We start from the raw sequence: 24,333 nt of genomic DNA on the forward strand, positions 1-24,333 counted from the left end.
TTTACTGTCAGAAAGCTTCAGAGAAAAAAAAGAACACAGAAAGAAATAAATTAATTTTTTTTTTTTAAAGATTAAGTCTGTACTGTGTACGTACATAAATAAACAGAATAAACAGGAAGTGTCCACCTGGCGCAACGGCGGCAAGTCTGCCAAGTGTAGAAAAGACAAAGCGACTAGTCAAATACATTGGTATATTGGTATACCGTATTTATACCGTATACCATATTTATAAAGTCGTTAAAAAAACTTATGGTAGGTTTGGAAACTAAAAATGATTTTTGAAAATTATTTTTTTAATTTTCAGTTGGACGTGTCTGGAAAATTAAGTCAATAGAAAATGACTTTCGTCAAAATTTGGCGGAAGTCATTTTTCACAGGTTGACAACAATCGTGTCCAGTGGAAATTATAGGTTTGATTTTCGTCGAAAGCCATAGCTCTGGTTTCCACCGCCAACCGGACCAGCTTTGATATTGGTTTCTGTCAGAAATTAAAGAGAATTTTTTTTTCCTTCCAATTTTTAATAAATAATATTATTATAAATATTTTTATATTCTAAATAAAACAATTAAAATGTTTAATTATACAATTCTACTCATTTTTTTAGAAAATGAACCAAACACACCAAGACAGTTTTCTAGAATGCAACCAAACACTGAAAATGAAACTATTTTCTGAAAAATTACTCATTTTTCATAAAATATTTTTCATAAATCAATTCCTGATTTCAAAGCACACCCTTAATCCATCGTACTAGTCCGCCTTGTTTCGCATAAAGGGCGGGATCGACTCTAAGTTTTATGATTTGTTAAATTGGTGGGATGGGTTAGCCCTTGTTAGGCCCTTCAAATTAGCAGACTTTGGCAACCTTGTCCCGCCAATTTGTTTTGACGATTCTACATATTTATATATGTATACTGATGATATAAATAAGATATACATTCGTATGTCGGATCGGAGTGTGAGGGGCTTTAGGGTTGGGATTCAGCCTTTTAGAAGAAGATATACATTCGTATGTGATGACATCATTATTGAGCTCAACTCATTTTACCATAAGTTGATTAATATTAATGGTGATTAGTTTCAATCATTAAACATAGCAAATGTAATAATTAACTCGTAAATTATGAATAAATGATTAATTATAGAATTATAGGCTATAGCTATTTCAATCTTTTATAAATATTGTTATAATTTATTAGCTTATATTGTATATTTTAAAACTTCGTAACAAAATTAGATACAGAATCTATTAGATTAGATATGGAATATATGCCAATTGGTTTAGTGTCCATGAGTGAGTTAATGACTTGCAATAATGGTTTTTAGCTTCTTCAAGAAGGGAAATTATTGATGCAAGAATTTTTGTAGGGAAAACAAATATAAATTATATAATAGAAAATTAATTATTATTATATGGAGAATATCGCAAAAATGGGCACGAAATAATAAAATAGGTTTATACAATTATATACCTTGTTTGATTAGTTGATTCTAGATGCTTTATGTTCCTATTCTCATATTTATAGAAGGCCTGCAAAAGATGCTTCAGAGGAATAAAATTTAATTTTATGACTAAATTCTATATATGCATATGGATTTTATATAGGTTTGAACAGGTAATTTTTCATTTGAGAGAGTCACAATTATGTCGCTTGACCACAAGATTTTTAATCAATGGAAATTACATTAAAAACTACAAATTAGTTCTCAATTATTAAATGCTAACCCAAGTGATATATATATATATATATATATATATATATATATATATATATATATATATATATATATATATGTACACTATCCAATGCTTAAGATGGCACTTCACCAGACAATATAATATTCTTCCACAAGGTGAAACTACCTAGGAAACTCAATGGACATTTCATTCATTTGTATATTCTTGTTTTTGACACAATTAAGACATCATATATTTAACATTAAATCCAACTTGAACTAATAATAATAATAATAATAATAATAATAATAATAATAATAATATTATTATTATTATTATTATTATTATTATTATTATTATTAATGCAATCATTAATATAATTTTAAAATTTTTCATTTTAATACAGAGAACATATACTAAAAAAGTGTTAGACAAAAATCAAACTCGCGACCATCTAAATACAAAAATTATTCTCTACTTAGTCAATTACTATACATCGTACCTTCAGAGTATAATTCATCTATTATTGTGACAAAAACAAGAAGCCGGCTAAATTGTGACAAGAACAAGAATGAAAATGTTGGCAACCTTAATTAAAACATTAATGGCATAAAGAGTTCAATTAATACAGTGGTTGAACTAGGTTGCAAACACCGACGACCTACCGACCGGCCGGCCGGCGAAGCCCCCACTGCGACCTTCTTCTAAAAAAAATAACTTAAAATATAGCAAATTAGACACTGTTTATGTTGAAACATCCTCCAAATACACACAAATGTCCATTGAGTTTACATAAAGATAGAAAATGAAAAATATTTACATACTAAATATACCCTTATTAACGTTTAAGAAAAACACTTCTTAATATTAACATCAAGTTTAGATAACCTAGTAACTTGAAGCGAATTGCTAAAGCAATTATAAGGTTGAATGGGTTAGAGTTAAACTCGACTAGACGCATCAATTTAATCACTCGATGGTTGGGATAACAGATAGTGTGTAAAAATCAAGTTTAGATGCAATCAACGGAGTAAGAAATTAAGAATCCGCTAATGACGTTGTGGTCTAGTGGCATGAAGTGGTTCTGATCTCGTAAAATGGAAGTCATAAGTTTGAGCCTCAGTGGAGCTGAGACAGTATTGACTCTTTATGCTTCAGTAGGTTGATAAAGTATGTATGAACAGATACTAAATTGTAACGGAGTGAGTTGTATTAAAAAAAAAAAATTAAGAATCCATGTTAAAGTTGGGAACCAATTTTCCTTCAATTCTTATGCTTAATTGTTCAAAAGATAAGATTAACTGATTAAGTACAGAATCATATCCTTCTGGAACATTAACAATATATTTATAATGTTTTAATAACTATATTTTAGTTTCAATTTGTTATCAAACAAATGAACATCCAATTTGTGGGTTCCATTGCACGTGCGGAACCAAACATGAAAAAGGGTGATAGAAATATAATCATAATATTGTCCCCTGCACTTACTATTCATCATAATGATGTAGGGTTTCTCAAATCACTATACATGCAAGTACAATATTGTTTTTTGTTACAAGTTTGACCAAGCAACTAGCTTCGTGGCACAGTGGTAGCCAAGTTGGGTATTTATTTTGGAATTCAAACCACTTTAATTTGGTTGTTGTTCATGTGTACTTTGTCAAAATGGCATAAAAATAATTTCTTTAAATAACTACAACTTTAAGTAACTTATAATAATGTATGTAAATGTAATATTGGTATTATTACTATAGCCACTGTATGGTGTTTATAATGAATATACAAATATTTTAGTTTGGATGGATTTATAGGGTTAAATCTAACATTCTATTATTAAAATGATGTTGGTTGTTATATAAGTATAAGAAAAATGTTGTGTATGTTTTATATATTACTTGGAAGATAACATGGGTTGGAGTACGTATAAAGCAATAGTGCGATAACACTTGTCTTTGTGGTTTAATTTGAACTACTTGAATTGGGTTTGTTGACTGGGTCGGGTGTGGGAGCAGTGTCCTGCGGTACAATAAATGGATAATTTTGAAAATGTACCATTATGGTTGTTTATGAATATGGTCTCGCAAATAATAAAAGATTTCCTTTGCTCTCATGGATTTAGGCTTTAGACTGAACCACGCAAACTCTTCTTCTTTGTTTTTCGTTTTTTGTTCTTAATCTCTTGGTCCAGTTTTTCTCAACATAAAGTTAAACATTCACTACTAGTTACAACTTTTGATGTAGCATTAAGCAATGTCATGAGCCTAAATGTTACTAGCAGAGGAGGTAAATCGTATTAATTAGAAGATCTTGTGTGATGGGTTTGACGGAGAGAAAGTGTTGGCAAGAATAGTGCAAGAATCATGCTCATTGTAATAAATTGGCAAGAAATGTACAAAAATATACTCATTGTAAACTGCTGACCTCGAAAAAGTACTTACAAGACAAACATATACATTGAGAGATAGAGACATGGTTTGGTCATTGTGGGATGGCATTTCCTTAGAATATTGCATTTGAACAAAGCTGTAATTTTTCCCAATCCGGCCATAAGGTCATAATAAACAAAACAATTAACTAACATTGGTTTTGAATTACTAATATACTTTTTTTGTTGAAAAAATAGATGATGCTAATTGATGTAACTCCTAAGTTCTAACGTTTGTTTCTAATGACTTATTTCTTCATTGAAAATTTTGACATTTGTCATTGGACCGGTAATCGAGATGCCATCACACTTAATGGTAGTTGACATGTTTCCAATATTTTTTTTTTCATAAGAAATTTCTTACATTTGTTGTTAAAAGACCAAAATACCACGCACACTTTAATTTTTGGATCTCCCTTGGGTATCAAAAAGGGTAATTGCCACAATGCCGCCACACATTGTATTGGTTTATTGACGTTGGAAGTTCACAAAATTTTGATAAAGGGTGTTGATTATTTTCTTCATCCCCAAGTTAATGGTTGGACTTCCATTTGGAAGGTTGTGAGTTCGAGCCTCAGTGGAGGCGTTATTAGCTCTTTGTGTTTCAGTAAGTTGAGAAAGTATATGAACAGATATTACATTGTAATAGAGCTAGTAGCATTCAAAAAAAAAAAGTTAATTAAACTATTAATTTAAAACATTATTATTTTGGGTCAATAACACTATATTTATATGATGCGTATAGAAAGAGACGACATATTAAGGTAAGTCAACTTTATTATTATTATTATTATTATTATTATTATTATTATTATTATTATTATTATTATTATTAAAAGTCAACTTTAATTAAACATTTTTATTTGTACTCTCAAAATGGGACAACTCTATGGGTAGCGTATTATTAAATATATAGAGTTTTTTTTTTTTTTTTTTTTTTTTGAAAACCATATTAAATATAGAGTTATGTACTTAAATCGCATAATATCAAGTCTCATGGTATTAAAATTCTTACTGGTCAATATGAACATTTAAGAAAGCTTTTATGAACATGTTACTCACTATTAATGATGATTAATTTACTTAGATATTTTTTCAGTTTCTTTTTTCTAAGTTTAAGGTTATTCTTCATTTCTAAGTCTAAGACTTTAAGGTTATTCTTCATTAAATAAGTTGGTGACAAAGCTGCTAATAAACCTTATTAAGGTTCAAATTTTTACCAACTATATATATTTACAATTTTATGATATATTTGTTCCTTTTATTGGAAAGTGATTAATGTTATTAACAAGCTAAGCTAGTCAATTTAGGGCTATAAAAAGAATATACATCTTTGTAATCTTTAAAGAGAAACACCAAAAGTTGTGACCGAATATGTGAAATAATTTGATTTTCGTATCATAATGTCATAAGTTTGATTCTTATCAACATTCACTCGGTTGAACTGATTGCACAAGGTCTTCTTAGTATAATCCAACCACTACTAAGGACTCACATGTAATAGCACGCAAATTTTGCACTAGAAAGATCATATGACTTTCTAATATGAAAATTATGCTTCACCACTTGATTACTCATTTGTGGCTTATAGCTATATACTTATTCATCGTTTTCGGTGTACATTGTTGGCTGCCTATTATTATTATTATTATTATTATTATTATTATTATTATTATTATTTGTATATTTGTTTTATTTTTCCGAAAAAAAAACCTAGAATTTTTTTTTTTTTTTGTCACCTTGGGCCGTGGGGGTGGGGTAGTGGCCGGCAACTCAAGTATTAAACTCTGTTCAAAGTACTTTATTTTAAATAATTGAATGTTTTTTTCTATCTTTTTTTTTTTTTTTTTAAATAAAAGATTCTTGAAAAAGTTTTTTAATTGCATTTGGGCCTAGGCCCTATTTATACGTTAGGACTCGCAACCTGATTCTCTAATGTGCCATGAGCCCATGACGACATTAGAGAATGGACAGGAAACAAGACTAATTAAAAGCGTAAAAACAAATTATATCATGGACTAAAGTCTACATTACATTCTGAATTTTAATCTAAAATAACTTTTAAATTATGTGTTTGTAATTGGCATATTATGTATCTCAATAGTTATGCTGTGCAATCGAATGCACCATGCGCATGGTACATACGATGCAAAACGACGTCGTTTTGACTAAAAACGCGCGTCCCACTTAAAAAAAAAAATATTCAGGTTCGATTCTCGGCAATAGCATTATTGTGGATATATAGTTATGAATTTCTGGATATATAATTATGAATTTATGGATATTTAGTTCATTCATTGTGGATATTTAGTTTTATGGATATTTAGTTCATTCATTGTGGATACTTAGTTCATTCATTGTAGATATTTACTTCATTCATTCACTGTGAATATTTAGTTCATTCATTGTGGATTTTTACTTCATTCATTCACTGTGGATATATAGTTATGAATTTGTGGATATATAGTTATGAATTTATGGATATATAAAAATGTTATTGCCGGGAATCGAACCTGATTTCTTCTTTAAGTGGGACGCGCGTTTTTTTTTAACCAAAACGACGTCGTTTTGCATCGAATGCACCATGCACATGGTGCATTCGGTTGCACAGCATAATTTGCGTTATGTACCTACAATTAATAGTTTATGTGCTTACAAGTTACAAATAAATTGAAGATACATATATAACATCTTTTCAAAAAAAAAAAAAGAAAAAGAAGATACATATATAACATGATAACTACAAACACATAGTATGTTAAACATCATATTATTTGTCTGTAGTGTACATATTATGTGTTTGCAGTTAACATATTATGCGTTTATAGTTATCATGTTATGCTATGTAGTTAACACGTTATGTGCCTTCAATTTATTTACACACAGACAAACTATTAAGTACAAATATATAATATGTTAATTACAGACATATAATTTTTGAACCAAGGTGCACAAGCAAGATGGACCCTGGTCCATGGTATAACAATTGTCATTTGCTATGGTTATTGTAATCTTGTAGTTATTCCAGAGCATAATTCAACTTGTCAGCCAATTCAGAATAATTTGAGAGACTTAATTTTGTTAGCAGCTGCAAAGTTTGGGGTGTGGTGATCGCTAATGTATAAGCATTTGGGTGCTTATAAGCTAGTTGGGACACATCAAAATTTACTTCCTTCACTAATTTTCAGAGTAGGAGCAAATGCAAGTCATTTGGAAATCCAATGGATCAGTTTTAATTAGTTTTCTAGTTTAGGAGCAAATATACCATAGTCTTCAAATGTGTCTAGAAGATTAGATCAAGATTTTGTGATGTGAAAACTGAAGAGGTTATAGATTCAATTCTCGTGAAAAACATACAAAGTAAGATGTTTAGTCTTAGTTGTTTATCTCTTTTGTAATAGTTATGGTTCTTCAATTCGATCTCAGATCAGTTATTAAAGGCCAATTTTACATTGTTAGGTGTTAATTATTAAGTTATATTATTGAGTGGTTTTTTTTGGTATGAGTAATGTAAAATGATTTATCACGGTCCTTTACCGACTAGGATTACAAGGTGTTGTTTACCCCTTTATCTTGTATACACCTTTGGGTAGGGGCAAAAAAGAAAAAAGAGAGTTTGTTTCCACTGGAAACCTGCTTTTCGCAGTGGTGTTGCGATGACGGAGTCATGGATTCATGTTAGGGCCATAGGGGGATGGGGAAGATCCATTGAATGGTGGCCGGAGATGGGTTGTTGAACAGACAAGGAGGCCGGCGGTCGATGATGGTGAACGTGCTTTGATCAGAAAAGAGAGACGGTTGAATAGGCCGGGTGGTTGAACACACCGGTCACCGGAGGCGGTGACCGCAAAGACCTGTTTCAACTGCCCAGAAAAAATAAGGAAAAGAAGGCAGACCCTCCATTGTTGTTACTTCCTTCAAGCTTTCCAGTTTCAAGACATCCAAACAAAAATAAAGTTTTCTAGGATGGATGCAAGATAATAATGTCTTCCAGTTCCACCTCATCATGTTCTGTTTCTAACCAGAAGGACTTCTCTCCATGCTATATATATAGATTTAGCAACTCACAATGCAAATAATTTTGATTTTATATATGCCCTAAACTTATTTATTAATTAATTTTGCATTGAATATTAAAATGGTATCAATACATACTGCATTAATATCTGTATATACGAGATGACATTAATCTAATTAAGTGCTGGTCATGTCTTATTCAAGTAGTTCGATCAGTAATGATAACTGCGTATAGAAGATGAGACTAATCCAATTAAGTATTGATTGTATCTTATTTAGAATAGCTTGTATTTTTGACATTAAAGGAAAAGTTATGACTTTTGAGTAACACAACTTGTTCATCTAGATCTGATTGGGACTCCATACCAAGCCATAGCTGAAATGTCAAACTCAGAGATCTGTTAATACCAACAGCAAAAGACATTTCCTCTTTAACTTTGTTTGGTTTCCATGTACTTTATTCTTAAATGGATGTTTCCTTAAAATTTTGGTAACCCAAGGGGGACTTTTTCCATTTCCTTTTCGTAACAAAGAACAATCTAATTAATTTAATACGATACGGATTTACTTTATAAATAGAAAAACTTGACAACTCCAATTATGATCTATGAGCTCACAAATGAACAAGCTTAGATGATATGATTAAAAAAAGTAGTTCCTCATAAAATATGACAAATTATCAACTTCAGTCCAGCTTAGTTTACAAATAGCTGTAATGATATGATAAGGATCCCGACTTGTTGTACTTGAATTGTCGGATCTTGTAGACTACTACCATTAAATTGCTCTTCAATATCACATTCCTATATCCCTATCTCAACCGAGTTGAGTGACAATCCATAAAAAATTGTCCCAAAACAACAAAAGGTAGAGTTGGACTATTGTTGTTATCTTTGCCGCATTACGAAGTAATAAAATATGATTTCATATCACACGTTGGCAGTATATACATATATCAAAGATTAAAGATTTCACCAACCATTGCTTTTACATTGTATGAGAAAATTATTATTCTACTTTGCTTTTCCTGTAAGGCCACACTTGCTAAATTAAGGACACACAATGTACATGAGAATTGTTGGAAGCTAAGTTTCATCTGTAATGATCTGACAGTGACACTTGACCAAACCACCTTAATTTCTTACACTGCAAAAAAAGGAAATAAATAGGACAACCCAAACCAAGTTAGTCATATAATAACCATAAGATTACAATTCAATTTCGACTTCCAGTAAGATCAAGCAACTTATTGGTATTTTTTTGTTTGAGCAGATCAACTATAAATAATCTCGGCTAGTTTATTTTTTTGTGAGTTAGTCACAAGACCGTGTTTACCAGGTACATATCTTTGGTAGTGACTGTGAATTTCTCTAGTTACTCAAAAAAGAAATGAAATATATATATATATATATATATATATATATATATATATATATATATATATATATATATATATATATATATACAAACAATAATTGTATGTGATAGATGTTTGATAATCTAGCTCACTTGCCTAATGATTAGAGCAGATGTTGCATTCATTGAAATTAAAGTAGTTTTGGTCCTCCACGCATCATCGATCACCAAATTCTTGGTTTCAGATTTGAAGAACTTTCAGACAACATTTTCTGTATAAATAACTTCAAGAACTTCCAAGAAATTCCATCACTCAAAAGCAGCTAGCTAGGCAATGGCTTCCAATATGTGGATTCAGATCTCATCAATTTGCTTCTCCATTTGGTTGGTTATTGCCAATGCACAAGCACCGGCAGCTGCACCGTCTACGCCTACCATCACCACCACCCCACCGCCCACCACCGCTCCGCCTCCTACCACCACCACCCCGCCGCCTACCACCGCTCCGCCTCCTACAACCACCACCACCCCACCGCCTACCACCGCTCCGCCGCCTACCACCACCCCACCTCCTACCACTACCCCGCCAGTTACAGCACCCGCGCCTAAAGTTGCACCACAGCTGCCGCCGAATCCACCGGTAGCAGCGCCTTCAAAGCCGCCGGCATTGCCACCACCGGCACCGGCATTGCCTCCGGCTGTACCCCCACCAAAGGTGGCGCCTGCCCCTGCGAAAAACCCTCCGGCGCCAGCCCCTGTAACTAAGCCACCTGCACCAGCACCGGTGCCACCGCCACCCATACCATCACCAGTTCCGGCACCACCACCGGCTACTCCGCCGCCAGTCCCGACACCAATATCAACGCCCACCCCAGCCCCAGCTCCCGGCAAGCACCACCGGAAGAAGTGGAGACACAGGCACAGGCACCACCACGCTCCGGCACCAGCACCCACCGTGAAAAGCCCGCCGGCACCACCAACAGTACAAGAATCCGTGGACGTAACACCTGCCCCCTCGCCATCTCTAAATTTGGTAATAAATTAAACCATTCACTACAAAATAGAAAACAATATTTAATGGGCTAATCCTAATCGAGTTGGTTTCAAATTGATTTTCTTGATTTGAATTGATCAGTTATAAACAATCTAGACTGACAGGGTTTTTCTTGACAAAAAAAAAAAAAAAACATTTCTTCATGCATTATTGATTTTTAATTTCTTGATTTGATTCCAGAATGGAGGAGTCTCATTTGTGCTGCAAGCAGGAGGAAGATCAAGAATATGGACTAGTGCTGGCTTGGCAGTGACCATTTTCATGGCCATGATAGCCTAGAGTCCTCATACTCTCCCAACAACAATATTTTGTTGCAGGGCTCAATTGGATTAATTATATGATTGCAGAAAAAAAATGAGTTTAATTTGATTCTATTGTATTCACATTCCTTTTTGTCAGTCACATTGCATCATGTAATGACCACATTCTTCCTATATAAAATGGACACTTTAATTTCCTTTTAATACATTCTTGACATCATAGTTATAAGTTATAACCTAACATTTTGTCTGAGACCAACTAACATTCATAAATTTCTCAAACAAAAACAAAAGTTTAGTAATATCATACTAAAGAAATGTTGTAACCAACAAGAATCAACTATATCTTTCCCTCACTTTTTCGAGTGATGAGAAAAATATGCAATTACTATTTGAGAAAGTGCACAAGATAAACGCTGCCTTGTGACCATAATCAACAAAGAACCACTAAAAGATAAACAAATATAGGTTGTCTGACATAATCAAGAAAGTATCAAGATTACCTCAAATGGAATGGCTTGATGTGAAATTAATAGTACAGAAATAATATAATCAATGTACCAAATGCAGCCCTCATTTTTTGTCCATAATCTACTGTCCAGGAACCAACTGAGCTGCGATGTGGGCCAGGATCCTCATTTCTTGAACATAGATATTACAGGAGGCAAGTGGAATAGTTAATTACTTGAAGGGTATGAATTCTGGGGAGTTGGAGATAGCCAAGAACACTGGATAACAAGGGATTGCAGATAACAACTGATTAACAAAAAACTATATATGTATTTTCAGAGTCATCAATGCTGAGATAATGAGACAAGTTCAGACTGCATGCCAAATACTATATGTTTCTTCATCCAATGGATCACCTCCCAGTCTCCCAGAATGCTAAAACACAACCTCTGTATGTATATATATGTGTATATAGGCAATGTTATATTCCATCATATCCATTCAATACAAACTAGCTATGGCTTCATACATTTGGGTTCATCATTTCTGGGTTTATTTCTGCATTTTGTTGGTCATTGCCAGTGCACAGGCACCAGAAGCTTTGCCATCTAAGCCACCCAAAAATCCCATTCCAGCACTGCCAAAAACATCCTCGGAGCCTGGAATTTCACCTTCCTCTAGCCCAACTGCCACCCCAACTAATGCCCTGCCACCGTCTTCGCCGGTTGCTTCCCCATTGCCGTTGGCCCCACAAGTTCCTTCCCCAAAAGTATCCCCTGCACCACCACCAGTGCCACCACCGGCGTCTCCGGCCGCCCCCACACCACCACCGGCACCAAAACCAGTCCTACCGGCAGCACCACCTCCCGTGCACAAGCTAGAGAAACACTGTCACCGCCACTGGCATCACCACTGGCACCACCACTGGCATCACCACTGGCACCACCACTGGCACCATTGTCATCACCCACCACCCCCGCCACCAAGCCTACCAGCACCACCAGCAATACAAGAAACTGAGGATCTAGCACCAGCTCCCTCACCATCTTTGGTAAATCTTCCACCAAGTCTCAATTGTTATATCATGTGACCCTCCAAAAATTATGTTTTCATATTTGCAGTTAATAGTTTATGTATCTGTAAATAAATTGAATACACATATATACCTACTATATAAGTATAAAGAAACAAAGTTATGCCTTCACTAATAGCTAGATAATTGTATAAGGATAAAAAAAAAAAAAAAAAAAAAAAACTAATAAAACTGTCACCATCGTATCATCATGTCATAACTGCACTAACCTTCCTTCATTTGCCACAGAATGGAGGAGTGCCGCCATTACTGCTGAAGGGAGGAAGATCTGGGTTGGCATTTGCCATTTTGATGGCCATTATATACTAGAATGCTCAGAGCTTGACCGTCAATCTGCATCTAGCCATGAACACATACACAAGCTTTTTGCATGATTGATTATCTATATGCTTTCTATAAAACAATAACCAATAAATAAATTATCTTTGATTCTTTTCTGGTGCATTCAATTTATCAAGAAACTCATATCTATTGTTCAACATATCTGTTGATAAAATAAAAGTGCAATACATGTGTATTTCATTACTTGTTTTCTTCTCCATCAAAGTGCAATACACACACTCATACAAACACAGAACCTGTCTAGAGGGGTCTAAAAATATGTAAAATCAAATCTTTTTTCAAAAATTATGTTGGGCAGGTAAAGGAGACATGTCTAGTACTCGGTGGTTGGGGGATTCTTGGACGGAGTCCAGCACCCGGCCTGTCTCAAACAATGTGATGACGGTTTATAAGGAAATAAAGTTGCACCTTCACTACTAGCTATAGTTTTTTGCATAAGTGATAAGTCCTTAATCCTAACAAATATTTTAAAAGGGATTTTTTTTTTATATTTTTTATATTTTTTTATTAATCCAGATTATAGTACACATTATTATTTAAATTTAGTCTACAGTTGAGATACCCTTGACCAATTTGTCCTAAAGAAGACACAGAAACACAACATTTTTATTCACAGGAGGAAGAATTTTCTGTATACAAAATACAAATTATTCTCTAGAAGTTGAACCAAGCAAAAAAAGAGGGCAAGTTGACACTTTCTTTAATTTATTCAACTTGTCCAATGACATAAATACCCCTCCACCCCTGCTATCCACACCTGCCACCCCCCACCAACCAATGGTGTTGATTCATCCACTGGGCATTTCTTGAATTCCTTGGGCAATTGGAGCATCATCAATCTTCTTCATCTACTTCATGAAAAGGAAGTGGCACTGTCTTAACAGCTCTGAATTTGCCTGCATTATTTAGATGCTCATTCTCCAGCCTATTCCATTCAAAAGCAATGGCATATTGGTCAGAAAGAAGAATTGTTGATGAAGATTAAAGCTTAAGTACTTTTCAAGAAAGCTCATTATTATCATTATCATTATTATTATACCTATAGAAATTCCATTGCCCTCTCCTGATGACTTCAAGGGCAGCTAAAAATAGCCCTGTTACCCTGTAATCTATGCTTCCAAAATTATAATGCAAAACTGTTTGTAACCATGCCAGCCTAAGAACAAGGTTTAGTCCCTGCAAAACCCAAACCGAATTTTTCGTTTATTCTCGAGAATTTTAGCTGTCGTACGTGACAATATATACTTTTTGCTCGAACATAATGAACTGATGAGAATTCGGGTTTGATTCGATTTGTGTTTTAGTACCATGGAGAAGTAGTAAATGAAGTTGTGGCGCAGCATGAGGTCATTCCTTAACCATGGGTTGTTGGAATGGAGTTGGAGCAAACCCCAATCCTTTACAAAGTCCCAATACAGTTGGTATACAGTTGCAGCACTTGACATGAGTACAACTAGGCAAAACCATCCCACACTTTTCTCTTTTTCATATGCCACTTTTGCCCCTGCTGCCAACATGGCAGACACATATTTTCCTAGGTTGACAAGGTGGCTTTTGTCCCCTTCGTCCAGCCAACGTCTGGCACACTGCAATTTACAAGTCAACATTATGTTACATTAGTTGTGTCCCAATTATATCTCAAAACCATATGTAGTAAAGGGAAAATGATAAAGATTAAACTCCCGCCACATGTCCTAATTTTATTTGTTCTTGTGATCCACTTTTTTTTGGGTGATGAGAGAAATTCGCAACCACTTTCAAGGGTATACGCTTTGACCCTAGCTCACAAATCAACTTAGGTTGTCCATAACTAACTTGCTAAAAAAAAAAGGCGGGCCCGCGGGCCTAAGGGGGCGGGGCTGACCCTCCTTAGGACTGCATTTTGGCGGACTTTTAGCCCATTCCGCCACACAGGCGGGCTTTGGTGGACCCATCCCGTCAGCCCGCATTGACATTTCTAAACCTTGTGGTTACCAAGTCAACAACCTAACTATCTTGGCTGGAGTTGCCCCTAACCTGACCCATTTTTTTTAAAATTAATCTGAACATGCCACTCAGTTAGAGTAAAAAGTGGGAGTCCATATATATAGGATTGCCGGGATGAAAATTGCAAACTGAAAAAGAATAAGAGAGTGGTGGAAACCTGCATGGCTCTCCAATAGTAAGGAAGGAAGGAAACTGCATAAGCCAGATCTCTATAGTACTTGGTCCTCATGCAATATCCATAATCTTGATTTTTGTAGCTTCCAGTAACATAGTAGCATGCTACATACTCCAGGTCTCTCAGCAATGGAATCTGTTTATGGGCAACACATATTATCACTAAGAATCTTTTTTTTTTTTACTTCAGCCCAACAAAAATATAGTCGAAAGTTCGAGTCTTAAGCTCACCTGGCTACAAAGTTGATCAGCCATGAAGAAATCCACCATGACAACCTTGTACAAAGGTGACAGAATGATGTTCCTCATCACACAGAGGAACCGGTACCGGGTTGATTTGTAGATGATGTTGAAAGGGCAGATCAATAACAGCAGAAAGCCCTGAAAAGAGAAAAAAAAGGGATTTTGTTTACTAATTCAAGATTTTTAAAGAAATGAAAAAAATATAATTTAATTAGAAAATTACCAGTAACAGAAGGGCAGGGATGGCCTGAACTTGTGTGAAAGAGTAGCCTTTTGCCACAAGTGAAAGGTGAACAAACAATACACCCACAACAACACTCATTGAAGTTGTGCAGATCAAAAACACATCTCGGTACTTGAGTTCTTTTGTCGGGGCTAACTCGAATATGAAGCCGTAGTTTATCCTAGTCTTTCTCCACATGAAGATGTTGCATCCATACAGAAAGATGTGCAAGAACAGTAGGCTGAACATGCTGCAGAAATCGAGAGTATTGCTCAGAAATTTGGAAATTTTGAGGTTCTTATTATTCTGGTTTTTGGTTTAAATGGATTCTTGCCTTAGAACAGGATAAACTGTTTCCATGTAGACGGTATCTGATTGCCGTTGTGTGTACATCCCAGTCATATGAGCCATGATTATGTATCCAGCGAATAGCGCTATGAAACATCCTGTGAATAAGCCTGAAACATAGATGGAACAAGATCATTGGACTGTCCAAATTGATGAGGGTTTTGCAGAAACATAGATTATGTTCTTGTCTCAACTGTTATTTTACTCTCCTCTCCGTCTTCTGTTACATTGTTTTAAAGTCAAAATTAGACACACATACCCGGACAAAAGAAGCACTGTACTATATAACAGTAATGATTTTATGTACAGAAATCAGGTCTTGTTATGTCAGTTACATGACAAAACATGTATAGTTTAAAGGTCTTTATAATGGCACACAACAAGGTACAAAGCCCCAAAGAAGCCTAAACATGGAGGCCTTTTGTTAACATTATTAAGGTAGTTTTTTTTGTTTGTGGTCAATTACATGATAGTGGCCTTAGCAATGAACCTTTCTCTTTTCTAGTTTTCTTTAATACCCACCTCCCTTAAAGTGGACCCTTAGCTTTTCTTCAGGTTTTGATTTTAGTGGCTGATTCAAGGTCTACTTGCATTAGGGGCCTGTCCTTTCGATCTTTTCATTTAAAAAAAAACAAAACATTTCCCTCCTATTGGTCTGACCTATTGATCTTCTTGGTTTGAGTCAGTCTCTATGGGCAACCTAGGCTGGTTTACCTCGTTGTCTACAAGGCAGGGTTTACTCAGTTCACATCCTCGGATAGTGACTGCAGGTTTTCCTCGTCACTCAAAACAAAACATTTCGTAAAGATGTTTTCTTGAAAGCTTAGTTAAAATTATGTCAACTCTAAAAAAGAGAAATAGTTACCAATGAAGAAGGTGATAGCATGAGACTCCTTTTTGAGAGTAGGTTTTAGGTATTTCATGGCTTTTCTTCTGTCATCTTCAGCAAAGTGTTTGATGAAAATCTGCTCAACCTCATCAGCCAACTTCACAGCCTGTAAAAGAAAATGGGGAATGTGCATGAGACAAGCATATCTTTGGTTGATGAATGCAAATCTAAAGCCATTTCATCATCCAGTGTGGATGTGCACTCTTCTTTGTACTACAAACATGAGCAGTTGGTTTTGTCTGAGAATAATCTTACTATGATGATCATGATGGATTGATGGGACAACCATACTTGTGCACTCCACAAATCCATTCATCTCCCAATCACACCAAATGTCATGTTGTTTAGTCTGTGTTTTTTTTTGAGTACACTCACTCTGTTACAATGCAGTAGCTGTTCATAACTACTTTCTTAACCTACTGAAGCACAAAGAGTCAATATCGCCTCCACTGAGGCTCGAACCCACAACCTCCCATATGGGAGAGCAACTTGGTGTCATTAGACCACAAAGTCCTTAGCCACATATTTTACCATGAAATCCCACTTCTTTTTGTCAATCCCATTCATTATTCGTTCTAGTTCTAGTCCTATCTCGTGTATCTTATCCAGAATAAAAAAGATGAGAAACTTGAAAAACACTAAACTATCTATCTATCCCAACAAACACCCTCAACAGCCAAGGAACACCCAACCTATCTTTAGGTAAAATCCTCGTAAGATTAACGGGAATATAATCCTATCCAACACTCGCAAACCCTAATAATGTTCAAGGGACATCTTGACAAGAAAATCTGTGGTCCTACTTTATCTCGTGTATTAAATAAGTATAAGTGCTATTGTTATTGGAGTCTGTGATAGTATTGAATTTGAAGAATTTGCGAATAATTAATTTATGGTATAACTATGATATGGTAATAATTTGTGAATACTTTTTTGGTTTTTTGTTTTTACCTTGTCTGAGCTGTTGAAGTGGGAGTTCTCAACCACTCTTAAATAAATGGGGAGAACTTGTTTGTTAGTAACCTGTGTGGACAAAAAAAGCAGTAAAAAAGTAAAAAAGCTAAATCCCCATGATAAACAAAAAAAAAAATAGAAAGCAAGTGCATTATACTAGAAAGTTTTCCCCTTTACCCCTCACTTACTTTGTCAAATTTCTTCAAAATCTTTACAAAAGCAAGCATGTTCAAGTTCCTGTAAAGATTTCAATCACAGCAAAAAATAAAATAAATTATCATTCCTTTTCAGTAACCAGAAAAATCCACAATCACTATTCAAAATTGTGCACTAAGTAAACCTGTCTTGTGACCCTAGCCGACAAAGAACATTAATAACTGATCAGCTCAAACTAAGAAGACGAAAAAAACTTATAACTTTATGGTTACCTGTAAGTTTTGAGATACCCTAATCCTTTGTAGAGTTCAATGAAAGCTCCTCTGATCATCTTCTCGGCGTGGCGAAGCTTGGTCTTGTTGATGTGCAGCCTGCAGGCTTCAGGGCCACGTTTCTTGGAAGCCTGATTAACCAGATCATCCCACAGCAGATATGTAATTGCAGAGAAAGTTCGGGTTGGATTCGTGAGAGGAATGTGGATTCTCAAGCTTTTTCCATGGCAATTTACCACGCGCTCTGAGAGTGATCTTAGCTTGCTGTCTTCTCTCTTCACCCTCATTGATCTTCCCAGTTCACCTGATCCTGGAGACTCTGTTAACTGCGCTTCGCTGATGCTCGATTCATCTGTGATGTCTCCTTGCCCCTGTTCTTCCTCTGCTCTGCTCCTGTTGGATTCTTCATCTGTTTAACAGAGAAATGAAATGTTTTTTTTAAGGTTCTTTGAGTGTCTTAAAGTTGTATAAAAACACAGCATACTCAAGTTTTTCCTTCCCACCTTTTCTTTATATGTTACTGTTTATTATTTTTTACTATGCAAGAATCTTGGTAGAACACACAAAACTCAAAAACAAATTAAAATTGTTGCCATGATTCACTAGAAAATCAATAGTATGATTATGTTTGTAAAGGGTAGTTGCAAACTATCATGAGTAACTCCAATCAAGTTGATCATACAATTGACTTGATAATCATAAGATTTTCTGTTTGACTTTGGTGATAGTTATTTATTGGCTTTCTTAGTTTAACTGAGCTGCATTGAATTCTATTAATGTCAATAGTATCATATACAACCACTTAAACAGTTAAACTATATCTAGTTCATGAACTCTAGTAGGCATAGGTAACCACAATCAAGTTCGTCAAAATGACAATCTAGACTGGTTTACTTTCATGTGGTCCTTTATCAACTAAAGTCTAAGACATATGGTCCTTTGTCAGCTAAGTTCATGAGACAGACATTATCCAAAACACACAACATGTAGCAATATGGAACTTTCCCGTAAATCAAAGAATAGGGTAGGCAAACAGAGCAAGAACAGAGAAAGCTATGTACCACAAGAAATGGTGGCGGAAATGGAGTCATCCTCGCTGGATTCCTGAGAAGAACCGATTCCTTTGGAGCGGTGTTGCCGGAGAGCGGTGTTGAGTTGAATGAGAATCTCCAGTTGCTTCTTCAACGACTCGCCTCTCTCCACGAACTCCCTCTCCTTCGTCTTGTAAAACTGGTTCACCTTGTTCAGCTGCATATCCAAGCGTGCAAAGAACTCATTTGCAGCTTCAGTGTCAGCAAACTGGTCCAACAGCTCAGTCTCGTACAAATCCTCCTTATTAGCCGATGGCGAAAGTTTCCTATGAACCTAAGTTCAAAAGAAACCAAGAAAAACAATGTAAAATGACACGAGAAAGAAGCATTATTGTGGGGATAGATAATGTTGATGGAGGGATCGGAGAGAGTACTTGAATGGCTCCATTTTGGCGACGACGAGGTTGGATCAGAGACAGATTCCTTAAAGAAGAAAAAAAAGAGTTTTGAGAAAAATGATGATTAGAATTATTGTTGTTGTTGTTGTTCTCTGCGTTAAGAAGGATTTTCTTAAGGTCTTTCTTGAGTTGCCAGTAATCAACAAAGGCTTCTTTCCATTCAGGAACAAGCTGGCCTTCAAATTGCTTAGAGAACTTCACCATTATGATGATCTGATTTTTTTTTTCTTTCTTTAAACTTTTGTTTACTTCAAGAAGGAAAAAAAAAATGCCAAAGTTAGATGAACTCTCTCTAGCTAGGCTTCTTGGTGAGGTTGAGTGTTTGGAATGGGGGCTATGGACACAATATTTATGGGTGAAAAAGGGAATTTTTTTCTTTTTTGGTATTCCACTGGTGTCTGCATTATATTTCGGAGGTTAATTCAGTTGAGTTTTGATTTGGTTTCAAAACCATAATGCAATGGATGGAATTTTTTTCTTTTTTTCGAGGTGTACAGTGGATAAACTTCGTCTTGTTGCCCTAAATAGTAAAGGACCACAAGGAGATAAACCAATCAAAACTGCCCTAATTAGTTTAAATCAAGAAGGCCAATAGCAGAAAGAATGGAAGGAATTTTTGGTTGATGTACAAGTAGTAGATGCTCAACAGCACATTCTGTAATATTCTTGGAACACCTCATGTATTTATCCTAATTCCTAATTATGCTCTGTCCACTTGGAGGATTTAATGATTCGGATATTACCGGCTCGCCGGAAAATTACCAAACCGCCGTCGGCGGTGGCCACTTCTCGGCCACACATGGTGGGTATGTACGTTATGAGAGGTTTGAGAATATGGTGGGAGTCTTATAAAGGTGGGGATGATGGTAGTGGGACATCATCCTTTTTTCGAGCTGCAAGCCAAAAATACTACTTTTTTGAAGGGCATGCATTTTCTTGCATGGGAAAAATTTGCATGATGAGGAGGGTAATATAGGGTTTTCACAGGAGATGATATACTAAAGTGTCATAATATATATTATCTACTAATATAATCAAGCTCCCCATTATTTATATAGTAAAAAAAACCTTATTTGCTATTGGGCAAATGATGATTTACGTACAAACACACAAAGCTTGACTCTAATTAGACCAACCTGATTTCCACTAAATTAAGGATAACAAAAATAATGAAAGTACTCACAATAATTGTTTTCAATTTCCCACCACTTTCACTAACACAAAAACAAGATACATTGTTGCCAATAGTTGACGACTATATTGGTCAATCTTTTAAGTAAAAAACCAAAATAAGAAAATTACAATAATATAATTGAGAAATTATTTGTGAGTGTATTGAGTAAACTTGCCTTGTAATCGTCCTAGTCGACAAAGGACCATAAAGAGCTAAACTAGCCTACATTGCCCATGGGTGTGTATTTGTCACTGGGTAAATCCTATCTTGTGACCTTAGCTGGCAAAGGACCACAAGGAGGTAAACCAGACTAAGTTGCCTATAGGCTATAACTGATCGGCTCAAATAAAAAAGGCTAAGATTTGAACTCGTGACTTTTTGTCATTAAGACAAGATGTCATTGCTGAATGATTAAACATCAGTTTGAACCATGCAGAATTTGCATTATTGGATATTCGGATTTACATTAATTGAGCATAAAATAAACGTAAGCAAAAAGTGTCACCATTAATAAAATTACGAAAAAGGGTTCTGTGGGATAAGTTATTATTGGATCAATGGAATAAGATCTTATATTCGAGATAAGCTTTGATGAGCACCAAATAATTCATTCTTGATTTCTTGTTATGGTATATCAATGGTATAACGGGCAGTAGTGAGCAGTACTACATCGTTTGTGTGTGTATATTTGTATGTGTATATATTCTTCCAAACTGTCAATGGAATACCAACAAATATATAAAATAATGAATATTTTTAATTATATTATAACGATGAACAATATTAATGAAAAATGATATTTGTACTGCATTTTTAACTAGTGATTGAGTAAGTGGAGAATGATTTTCGTACCAAATGGTCATGCAATTGGTTTTTGCTAGTAGCCTAACACCTTCTCGGTTAGACTTTTTAATGCGATTTATTTAATTACTTCTTCTGTGTGATTTATTATGACTTATAGAGTGATACATAGGCCCTCTTTGATAAATGGTTGTTAGCTGATTGTGTTAATTAGATGGTATAACTAATTGATAACGATAATTAGCTGATTGTAGAAATGTGTTTGGTAAATTAGTTGTTAGCTGATAGCTATTTGGTATAATTTTTTTTCTCAAAAAGTTAATTGAAAAAGTTGCTTTGAGTAACTTTTTGAATTTTAGTATTTTGGAGTACAAAAAGCTAATTAACCAAACACTTATTTTGATTTTTAAACAAGTCAAACAACTAATTAATAGTGGTTAAATTAACTTAGCCAAAATTGACCTATAGGCTAACTATTTTATCAAAGAGGGCCATAAACTCAAGGAGACTATAAAAGTATAAATTATAAAATTTTCACTAGATTTTTTAATATACAAGTACTATATATATATATATATATATATATATATATATATATATATATATATATATATGAACACCATTTCAACACTAACATAGGTACCAAAAGTGAAGATTGCACCAAAAATACAATCCACCCATAACTGTATTGAAAGATCTAAAGCGTGTTTGTGTGTTTTTAATAATCTAACATTAATTATAATAACACATCACCAAAAATCTTAATTAATAAATGAGAAATTAACAACTCACACATAATTTAACAAAATTTGATTCTCATAATCAAAATTCTCAATTAGATTCTTGACTAGTTGACTTATACCTATAAACACACACATATATACTATTCAATGCTCAAGCTCTTGGATGCTCACAAAAAAAAAAAAAAAAACAATTATATAAAGAAGAAAATTTATATTCCCGCAAAATATTGGGCAAAAACTATAACATTTGCTGTGCTATTCGCACAAAAAAAATATCGTTCATTTTTAGTGAATTGATTATTCACTTTAAATACGTTAAATATTACAACTAATAACAAAACATAGTGGCTATGAATCCCCTCTCGATTACACACCTTCAAGTAGTAGCTGCGAGTTTTCCCCATCACTCAATATTACAACAAATAATATGGAGTGTTATATATTTGAAGTTATAGTTGGATCCAAAACATATAGGATAGTCCCACATCCCCACCAAGGCTCTGTTTGGCAAACCTAGCTGAAAAGCTATAAGCTAGGAGCTGATAGCTGAAAAGGAGCTGAAAGCTGAAAAGCTATAAGCTCGGAGCTGAAAATTGAAGAGCTGTTAAGCTAGCTGTTATGATTGAAAGTGTTTGGTAAAATTAGCTTTTTGATAAGCTGATAAATGTAAAAAGACTAAAAATGATATCTTCATAAACTTTAAATTAGTTTGTTTACATATTAAAATTTAACATTTCGTCTTCCAAAAAAAGTAAACACTTTTTAAAATAAAACTATTAGCATGATCATGATCTAGCATCCCATAATGAAGTAGCAATATTGTTGCGAATCTCCTTCATCTCCATAGAGGTGTGACTTAAATTTTCGTTGATGGAGATATTACTACTTGAATTTGAGATATTAGAGGTGTGACTTAAATTTTCGTTGGCGGCTCTTGTTCAATTTGAGAATGAAGCCATATTGCTAATTTAATAATAATAATAATAATAATAATAATAATAATAATAATAAGCTAAAGTTTCAACATAATTGTTTAGTAGGAAACATGACTAAGGAAGGGATTGACGTGAAAGTTGAGATAGGGGAAGAGAAAGGGTTTTAATTCATAAGGTTAAAATATGTCATTACTTTAAAATAATAAGGGTAAAGATGGAAAAAAAGTTAGGAAGCTAGGAGCTTATTTTGAAACGCTACCTAAAGTAGCGTTCTAAAATAAGCTCTTATTTTAAGCTAGGAGCTTATTTTGGGAACATTACCAAACAGAGCTTATAGCTTATTAGTAGCTTAAAATAAGCTATAAGCTCCTAGCTTAGCGTTGCCACTAAAATAAGCTATAAGCTCCTAGCTTAGCGTTGCCAAACAGAGCCCAAGTGTCAGCATGATATATACCAACCACTACAACAACAGCAGAATTCCAAATCCGTAGCCGCGTTGTTCTGTCTTCTTTCCATTTTCAATATTATTATTATTATTATTACTTTTTCTTTGGACAAATTTCATGAAAGAGACATACATATATATGAATGATATATATGCCACAATTGTGGCAAATTGAAAGCGCCATCTTTTATGTTTTTAATGGCTGACTCAAAGATACGCTCCTGCTCAATTTCACCCCACTTCTTTCCCCATGATAACACATCTTTTGTATTTATCTTCTTAAAGTTGGATTTCAGGGTCTCCTCAGCATGGCATACCCCGGTCTCTCATTGAGAGCACGGGATGAGTGGCTAAAGAATAGAGTTGCAACACAAATTGTATTTGTTCTAAGAGATAATAGTATATGGGCAGTTGGCTTAGTAATCAAAGTTCGACTCCTTATGGAAGCTCGTTATTATAATAACTAATTAGCCACCATTTGAACTTGAGACTCTGAACTTACTAGGGGAAAACCATCCTAAAAATTAAACGAGAATATAGAATGAATATTATTCTATATATTCGCATTCTCGAGAGCCTATATGTGTAGCAGAACATCAGTACAAAGTAATTTATGTTTGGGAAAAGTTTAAAAGAAAAAAATTAAAGACAAAGCAACAAACGAGATGTAAGGCTTTTTATAGTCTTTTTAGTTTAGGGGTGAGCCAATGACAAGCAACACCAATCATATATGGTCCGAGTCGGATGGCATAAGTTTTTGTTGTTGGGTGCGTCCCCACCTCACCTATTCACCCTTCAATTCATTAATCATTAATGTTAACT

At 34.5% G+C, this 24,333-nt stretch overlaps 3 protein-coding genes across 3 annotated transcripts; 2 read left to right on the forward strand and 1 right to left on the reverse strand.

Moving 5' to 3' along the window:
- The first annotated feature begins 9,695 nt into the window (after nt 1-9,695).
- LOC109176018 (lysine-rich arabinogalactan protein 19) lies at nt 9,696-10,998 on the forward strand. The gene is made up of 2 exons (XM_019325419.1): nt 9,696-10,513; nt 10,715-10,998. The coding sequence occupies exons 1-2, from the start codon at nt 9,815-9,817 to the stop codon at nt 10,811-10,813; spliced, it is 798 nt and encodes a 265-aa protein (XP_019180964.1). The 5' UTR covers nt 9,696-9,814; the 3' UTR covers nt 10,814-10,998.
- Nucleotides 10,999-11,600: 602 nt separating this feature from the next.
- Nucleotides 11,601-12,770, forward strand: LOC109176019 (lysine-rich arabinogalactan protein 19-like). The gene is made up of 2 exons (XM_019325420.1): nt 11,601-12,295; nt 12,566-12,770. Exons 1-2 carry the CDS (start codon nt 11,723-11,725, stop codon nt 12,644-12,646), a joined length of 654 nt encoding a protein of 217 aa, XP_019180965.1. The 5' UTR covers nt 11,601-11,722; the 3' UTR covers nt 12,647-12,770.
- A 481-nt stretch (nt 12,771-13,251) lies between these two features.
- On the reverse strand, nt 13,252-19,748 carry LOC109176017 (phosphate transporter PHO1 homolog 1). Its single transcript, XM_019325418.1, has 13 exons — nt 19,390-19,748; nt 18,986-19,289; nt 17,925-18,333; nt 17,685-17,733; nt 17,494-17,565; nt 16,519-16,648; nt 15,640-15,763; nt 15,306-15,555; nt 15,071-15,220; nt 14,823-14,975; nt 13,987-14,265; nt 13,719-13,855; nt 13,252-13,604 (listed from the first exon to the last, which is right to left on the reverse strand). The coding sequence occupies exons 1-13, from the start codon at nt 19,615-19,617 to the stop codon at nt 13,514-13,516; spliced, it is 2,376 nt and encodes a 791-aa protein (XP_019180963.1). The 5' UTR covers nt 19,618-19,748; the 3' UTR covers nt 13,252-13,513.
- Nucleotides 19,749-24,333: the final 4,585 nt, after the last annotated feature.

This window comes from Ipomoea nil, unplaced genomic scaffold (genome assembly GCF_001879475.1).
Source record: "Ipomoea nil cultivar Tokyo-kokei standard unplaced genomic scaffold, Asagao_1.1 scaffold0688, whole genome shotgun sequence".
Classification (NCBI taxonomy): Eukaryota; Viridiplantae; Streptophyta; class Magnoliopsida; order Solanales; family Convolvulaceae; genus Ipomoea; species Ipomoea nil.